An 8,723-nucleotide genomic window follows, 5' to 3' on the forward strand; every position below is an offset into this window, starting at 1 on the left:
CCAGAAATGAAGATGAAACGTGGAGGATAGTAGGCCAGTGACTCACCTTCACCCTCCACTGACAACAGCTGCCATTTTTACTTTTCAATCTCGCTCATCCTGTCTGGTTGTGACATCAGGCTGTGTCATACTGAAAGAATAATGAAAGACAAGCAGCGCTACAAGGCCATTACTCCCCAGAGCTACAAACAGATCCCTGACTGTCTTCATAACTGAGTGTTGGAGCATTTTTTTTTTTTTGTATTTAAAAAATAGTACTGCCAATAGCCTGAGGATAAAGCACATAGATCAAGGTAACATAAGATGATGAAGGGAAACAAAGTATTCAGCAGAGGGTCATGAACACTTCAATTATTATACAGTAGTGCCTTAACCAGATCAATAAAATGTACTTAATATGCATTTAGGACCCTAACCCTGTGGCTCATTATAAAGTATATCAAAAACTATGAACAGGGCTGAATACTTTTCTCTTTACCCTCTTCTAATATACAAAAACATACAACAGCTATCATACTAGGGCTGCAACTAACAATTTTCATTATCAATGAATCTGTTTTTTTATATTACTCTGTTGGTGTATAAACCAGGTTTCTGCAGGGTTTAATACCTAAGACCTTTTTAATACTGGAAAATTGAGGGATGGATTAACCAATAAAAGATTTTAATTCATTTGAGGATTTGCGACATTTTCCCTTTGAGTCGATGAGCTTCCTTGCTACTGTAGCGAGCAGTAGTGACTGTTTGATACAGGTCTGATGGTTCTGACGGACCTCCACATAAAGGAATTGAACAGCCTCCTGCAGCACACAATCCATTGTCACAACAATCCTACATTAGTTTATAGGTGCACGTCTCCTGACATCCGGCAATCCGATACAAAAACATTTTATAACATTAAATAAAATATTTAAGGCTTTTGTAAATTATATTTAAGACTTTTTAATACCTTCTAAGGCCTTTTGTAAGGAAACTGAATTCAGTGCTTTTTAAGACTTTTCAAGACCTGTAAATACCCTGATGTGAAAAAATGCCTTTCCAAATTTCCCACAGCCCGAGGTGATGTCTGAAAATGTCTTGTTTTGTTAGACCAACAGACTAAAAACCCAAAGATAGTCAATTTACAATAACGTAAAACACAGAAAAGCGGAATATTTAAGTTGCAGCCAGCAAATGTTTGCTTAATACTAAAACTTGACTCAATCCATTAGCAAAATTTTCTGTTAATAGAATGATTACTCAGTTCATTCTTGACCTTTTAAGATAGTTTTACAATCTCACCTCAAGGTCCTTTTAGTAGCTGTTCTGGAGCTTTCAGTCGTATCACACAATCTTCCTCAGAAGACGGAAGTTTACGCAGTTGTCTGTTTTTCTGAGCACTTTTAAGGACTTCTTAATGAGACTGAAAGTTCATTCTTGACCTTGGAAAGAGTAGTTGATAAAACGATTTATTATCGTTACTAAAACCACCACCTTCAAGGCCAAAAATGAACTTTTTTGAAGTTTTAAAATGTATCATGGGATCTAACATACCAAAATTATTTCCTATGCTTATAATACAAATTTTGTTTGTATCAGCAGTCCTTCATTTGAATTCTCTTTGCTTTCTTAGTTTATACTTGGTGTAAAATTGACTTTGCATAAATGAATGAATTTCAAACAATGCAATCTGGACAAGGCCCATATTTATTACAGGGCTTTCTGTCTAAGCAACCATCACCATTGAGTGTGAGACCTTCTCTCCTCTTCTCCATTTTTGTTTTCTTACTCAAGGTTTAAGAAAAAGCCATGTTTAAATTTTAAAATACAGTAAGTGAGCACCACTGTGCATGATTTATGCCACAGCTATTGTTACAGATGAGAATGCAAATCTGTGACTGCTAAGATTACTATCATCATTCCTGGCAATGATTGACATTACAAAAGCTCACTGACAGGCAAGCAGTTGGAAATCCAGAATTTCCATGGAAATTGGACCTGTCAAGCATGTGTGTGCTTATGTTTGTTTTTGCGTAAATCATTAAATTTAGTAGGCAGCCACATGTGGCTAATGACGACATTGTTCCACTTCTAAAAACAACGGGCGTATGCGTGTGCACTCACTGGTGAATACTGACTGTGTTCGTTGTTTGAACAACCTGTGTGACATATTCAGAGCATCCTGCCTTACTCTTCAGCCTGAAATCGCTATGCCTCTTTGGAGACGGCTGCTCTAATATTGTCCTGTCACTGGTTTCTCCCCACCAAGTCAGGTGTGAAGAAAGACAGACACTGATCTTTATTAGCATAGGGAAACCATAGAGACAGAGGAGATGGGAGAATACATCACCACGCTGAAAGGCTGAGTATATTCAATTCCATCTGCGAGTACTGAAGTAGGAACGAGAGGCGCAGAGGAGATGGAGTCAATTTTGAAGTGGGTTTATGAACAAACAAATCCAGATAGGGTGGTTTTAATTTTTATTGTATCAGCTGCCAGCCAGCTGATTGCATATGGAGACTTGGATCTAATGGCTGCGCTGTCTTTTGAAATACAAGACTGGAACAGAAAGAAAACTACATTTAAAAACCTCCCTGGATTGTTTGAAATGTTTCCAGTAAGAAAACAACAGAGCAGGTGTGTAAGTCAAGCGGGAACCGATTTCAAGGATGTCTTTGTGGTATAAAATAAGCTCTGCCAGGCACACCTTCAAGGGTTTGTAACACTAAAAACAGATCTCGTGTCTTTAAACAGTATTGCAAAGTAATTAAGGAAGCTCAATATCTTTAGAAAAAAGTTAATAAATAAAACAGGCAGTTAAAGACGCAAATACATTCCTTTTATTCAGTGTTTCATCTTTAATCAGAGTATTAAAATCCTACCAATTTAGGAAATAAAATGAGTTTGCTCTCTCTGAAAGGGGAATGAGATTATGGGAAATAAAAAACGGGGAGAAAAAAAAGGAAGAAATAAGCGTTGCATAAATAATGTATAAGAAAAGGTACTTGGTGGCTGACGCAGCAGCTGCCTTCCAATACATATGGCTCAGTTTCCAACTCCATCTATTTTCCACTTCAGCCGCGAGGGAGAGTGGCAGCGGGCACCCGATGGGCGGGTCCTTGCGCCAAGGAGCAAAGATAAACTACCGCAGGTTCCATCCATATGCTTTGAGCATCAGTCACTCCCCCCCCAAAAAATGAGCCTAATGCAGAGTGGTTACATATGGAGAGAAAGGAAGAGAAAAAAGGAGGAAAACACGTCCCGGCACAGAGGAGATTCATTTGGGACGGCCGTCGGCTTACTAGGTTATCACTCACTTATCACTGCTGTAGTGCGAGACGTGGAATGGCTGGGGAAATAGCTGTCCATCATCCAGAATACAATCAGCAGAGTACACGGCTGGGGAGCTAATGGATGTTTCCACTGGGAGGGCAATTTGGTGAATGGGAAAGTGGATGGGTCCATCATGCAAGATGGGATTATGTGCGATTGTTATCCTTCACAGGCGTGATATGATGGTCAAGGGGTGTAATGTATATGGACAGGGGAGACATTAAATAGTAATCTCTCCACAGCCCACTCACAGCCAATCAGCCTGCCCTCGTCCCACATTTTCCCTTTCTGACCATGCAGACGTTCTGAGTAGTACTTAAAAAAATAAATAAATAAAAAGGCTGCTGCTGAAATATGCAGAGTAGCGCGCTCTCGAAAATAAATTAAATTCTTATCTGCGTACTCAATTCAGTGCATTTTTAACCAAAGCAACGCAATTATGGAATGACTTTGACACAAACAAAAACATATATAAGTTGAAGTCCTTGTCAAAAAAAACACATAAAACTGTTAAAAATGGACATACTGCTAGTGGCACACCCATGCAGAGTTGGGGCTTCGCAAATCTGATGCATAACTTTCAAGTATTTGTCCCTTGTCACATCTGGAATATGACACAAATGTTTACATTTCATCAGTAGAGAGCAATCATCCAAAAGAAAGAAAAAAAAGGGCACCAATTGCATCACATAGTTTCTTGCCAAGCAGTTGTGGTGCCATATATCTCCTTTCCATTTTCAGGAAAATAAGCCTCAGTCACAAACTGTACCTTTCCTCTAATATCCCGTCAGTAAAAGCTCCTAATCTGCTGCTTCGTGTCTTCAGATATCCAGTGGCATAAACGTTGAGGCCTCAGAAGATGTGTTTGAGGTGCTTCATACCGTACGTCTTGAAAAACACCAGGAGGATTAGAGTCCAAAGGCCCAGGATGAAGCCATCAGGAGGATGCCAGTCTTTCTGCTTTGGTTTCTGGGGGGGTTGGGGTGAGGCAAGGTAAGGTGGGGATGGGGGAGGAAAGTGGAGAGGAGCGGGGGGAGATTGCAGGTTAGTAAGAGTGTGTATATTTCTCCTGTTGAGGCCACTGCTGATTGTTCTGTCATTCACACAGGCAGGCAGGCGCAGAATCACATATACACTCACTTTATCTCCTCACACACTTTATGTACACTATCTGCTGTCTCACACACACAAACACAAAAGTTCACACAAAAAGCGGGTGGTAAAGCTCATCAGTACACCTCCCCTGTCTTGTGTTTGTCCCATTCACTGCCACATCATCACTTTGTGTATGATTATACTTTTAAATCTCTCCCGTATTAAACATGCATCTCACAAGGAGCACATTTATATGCTAATGCAGCTGCAATATTCTGCAGAGAGATGAGATTTAACCTCTAAAAAATCTTCTTAACTCCTCCGCTGGCGACAAAGCTATAGATAGGCTGAGAGGACGCACTTAAGAGATATCTGTTATCCCTTGCTACATAAGCTGCCATTATCCAATCAAGAAATCACCAGTCAGAAAAGGCATCCCCCAATACCAAAACCCAAAGACTTGGCAAAGTGGATGAACACGCAGCAATGCACTCCAAGTCTGCCGGCGTCACAAACTGTACACACGACATAAGGACGACATACAGCACAATAAAGCTGCTACACAAATACTTGGAGATCTGTGTCTTTCTAGCTTGCCTGAGCACTACTACAGTGTACATTTACTTCATGTACTTTCAAAAGTACATCCATATCGGCTTGACACACACACACACGCACACACACGCACACGCACGCACACGCACAGACGCACACACACGCACTTGCACACTGCAGTAGGAGCTGGAGCCAGGCTGACAGCAAACTGACAGGCCCTGGAGGATTAGACGCTGGTGTGAAAGCCCAGTCCAGGGTTATTATTACCCACAAACTCAGTCTGACTACGGCCATAAGACAAGATACAAAGTTATCTGTCATACAGCATGTGGATCGAATAGGTAATATTAATGGAGAATTATCACTTAACTATGCAGCCCTACAGGTTTTTAGGCTTTTTTAGTTTGCTGTTTTGGTTTTACAGCACATTTACTCTATGGTTCAGTCTCACTGCCTCTCCTGTAGGTGGCTGTTGCCATTAAGAAACAAACAGAAAGATAATAGATAATCCCGCTGTATGCTACCTGCCCAGCGCCAAACAAAGGGCAGACAAAGTTAGTGACTAGCTGGTGAACATAGTGGAGCATCTGGCAAGCTTGACCCAGCTACTTTTCCCAGGAGTTGGTTGATACCAAAACAGAGCTAAAAGGATAGTGAAGATCCTACCGATCAACATGTGTCAGTAGCACAGAGTCAAGTAACATAAGCGGACATCTAATGTCTGGTCACATTTGTACTCTACTTTAATCAGACACTTTCAATTAAAATCTGGCCAATCTTGGGCCGATTGTATTTAGGGAAAGTTGTTGTGCAGCTATTTATGTTTAGACAACATTTAAGAAGTTTGGCCTCTTTGGTTAAATGAAAAAAGGTTTTGCAGAAAAACATGCTGCAACAGCACCCCCAAATTCCTTAGCTCAGTGTTTCAAACGTCAGCACAGTTCAGTTGTGTTTCAGAACATCAATAGAAAGCTGGAAAAAAACTTTAGGATGAGGAGGCACTGTTTAGTTACTATATAGGTACTATAACATAACGAGGGTATGTATCTTTAATGAGTTAATTGCAGTGCACAATAAAATTTCACCTAATCCTGATGACTAGTGCCATTTCAGTGTTGAAACTGTCCTACTGCCATGCAATTTATGCGTAAATTGATCTGTACAACTCAAGTGGACATCTAATATTTTGCTGAATTTCCCTTTGTACGAGAGGTTGAGAACTGCTGAACTTGCATATGTACAGTGGACTCTTTTGCAGTACAAATAAGAGATTGGCACATACTGTAGAACATGTTAAATATGTGCAGTGTCTGAAATTACCACCCACTGAGCGCCAAATGCCAGTAAAATGTGTCTCTCGCTGCTAAAATCTCTACAACCCTGACATTTGCACACCTCAGTTACATTCAGTTTTTCATGTTTCTCAAACTCTCTCCCTGCTGACTACCGTACACTCTGTCTATCAGCCAATCAAATCCAAGCTAAACAATGGCTCTGTCTCAAACGGGCTTCTCTCAATGGCTGACTAATGCTCCTGCTACACAAAGCAGCATTACTTCAGCTTGTGGAGAAGAGGTGATGATGAACTTGACCCACTGCATAATACAGTAAGTCTTAAAATAACTGAGTCTATTCATGAAATAGCATTTAACAGGCATGATAATATGTTTCTTAGAATAATGAATATTAATTTCTTTGGCTGGTGAACATTATTGTAATTTCTTATTAGTTTAACATCTCTTGGTAAGTGAGGCAAAAAGTTAATTTCAGGAACTGTGTGTGGCTGTGTACTCATGCCTCTGTCTGTAGGGTACTGTCTTCTCAAGACTGTCTTTTCAACTCAAACTCCAGGTTATGCGACGACGCTGCAAGCTTCTAATGTAGAAAGACTAAGGACAGCAGTAAAATTGGATTACGTCTGACTCCAAATTTATTTAACAGCTCAATCAAGTCAAATCAATAGAGCTCCACTGCCATCCAGAATGCTAAAACAGAGACAGCAAGGCATTTGCACAGCACACACATCAGCCCTGAGCTCCAGGCTAACCATAGTGTTGGACAGAGTCAGGGCTGGAGGCAGGTATTAGCTAGTATTTTCTGCTTATATTAATTTTTTAATTGGCCAACAATGTCTGGCAATAACCATATATGAAATGGAATCAGAAGAAAAGACCGAAGTTGAATTCAGGCTTATTGAGGAGCTGTGGCTCATCAATCATGTTGTGAAATGGGCCAATCGTCCAGTCGGTCACAGGCACCTTTCCTACATACACTATATCTACAGTATGTAGCATTTGACAGCAACCGAGCTGCAGGTTACGTGGTGGAAAGAGCTCAGTGCTTCAACAGACAATTAGCGAGTAGCAGAGACAATGAAGCTCAAACTATAAAGGACTGTTTTTTAGCGTCATTCAATAGTACCTTTGTGAGTGAGTTAGAGAAACTACAGAAAACATCTCAAACGACAGATTTTGGTCTGCTTTGTCTGACATCAGACTAGCAGAAGTCAAAGTGGGTGTTTAGTCCAAAAATAGCCCTAAAAGGGCCTGAAAACCTATTTTCACCATCAACTTGTTATTATGAATGATGGGAGCCAACATGAACACTATTTTCTGCCAAAGTTGGAACACTTTTGGTTATTTCACATGAGAGATTTACGTATTTGTTTTTTTGTTTGTGCTGTTCTCACTGGTTTGAAATGGGCTGAAAAGGACTGAGCATAATCTGAATAGATAGATTATGAGAACAGCTGTGGGTCCATTTGCTCATGTTGGCAGGCCACTGTCAATCTACACAGTGCTAATGAAGCAGAAGTTTGAGTGTTAAACACTGTGGTTTATGCTTTTTTAAAATCGATATTTTTGTTTTATAAATACTCAACATTATTCCTGCTGATTTTTCATCAATACACCATACCTACAATTATGGGAAATATATTATATATGGCCTCTGCCCAGTTACAGTACAGTCCAGCACATCTGCAGAGCATCCGCCCATGAGTCTCATGTTTCACCTACAAGACTCACATTTTAATGCCTTTGTTCACGATCTGTGATGTGAAAACATGAGATTTCCACACAGTCATAGAAATAAAAAGTGTGCATCGTGGTCATAGTTATAAAATCCTAGCACACCAAGGATCGTCTCTCCTGCCAAAGAGGAGCCCCATGAGCCAAAGAGTCAATCACACGGGATAGGAGTAGAGGAGGTTGTATCAGCCTCTGGTTCCAAAGTACTTGAGCTGACTTCACTAGCAGTCAGTACTGGAGCTGAGAGTGTTGGAGCCGCAAACAGGAAACGAGCCACACGGCTCTGCGTCACTCTGCCCTCCGTTTCCATTACAGTTAGTTTTGTAGTTAGGTCATTTGGAGACAAGAGCCGGTTTGTAAAAATTCATAGCCTGCCGTGCTGTTATCCTGTGTTGCTATGTGTACAATGACGCAGGAAAAAAAAGACAAAAAAGTGCAGTGATAGACAAAATGCGAGTCGACTCGGGGAGATTCTCGACTGATGATTTGAATCATCAACATTTAGGGGCCAGCCCTACTAAGGACCGTTTTTCCTAACTTTAAATGTGATTGATGCTTATTTAGTCATGGATACTTAATGTTATAGAAAACTACTTTAATCAATATTTATATACAATGTATGACAATGTGAAAGGAGTCGCTCGTAGTGATGAACCCACAGAGAATTATCATCTGAAACTGCAGCTCCGCTCAGCTTTACGGAGCTTTAATACGAGTTTCAGCTCATTGTT

At 40.4% G+C, this 8,723-nt stretch overlaps 1 protein-coding gene across 2 annotated transcripts in view; it reads right to left on the reverse strand.

The window, feature by feature from the left end:
• Positions 1-2,797: 2,797 nt before the first annotated feature.
• Positions 2,798-8,723, reverse strand: part of pigk (phosphatidylinositol glycan anchor biosynthesis, class K) — a 34,250-nt gene continuing 28,324 nt past the window's right edge. For both annotated transcript variants that reach the window (XM_044218805.1, XM_044218804.1), the window contains exon 11: positions 2,798-4,282. In XM_044218805.1, the coding sequence (XP_044074740.1) occupies positions 4,166-4,282 (117 nt within the window). In that variant the 3' untranslated portion in view covers positions 2,798-4,165. The remainder of the gene's footprint in view (positions 4,283-8,723) is intronic.

This window comes from Siniperca chuatsi, linkage group LG13 (assembly GCF_020085105.1).
Source record: "Siniperca chuatsi isolate FFG_IHB_CAS linkage group LG13, ASM2008510v1, whole genome shotgun sequence".
NCBI classification, from domain to species: Eukaryota; Metazoa; Chordata; class Actinopteri; order Centrarchiformes; family Sinipercidae; genus Siniperca; species Siniperca chuatsi.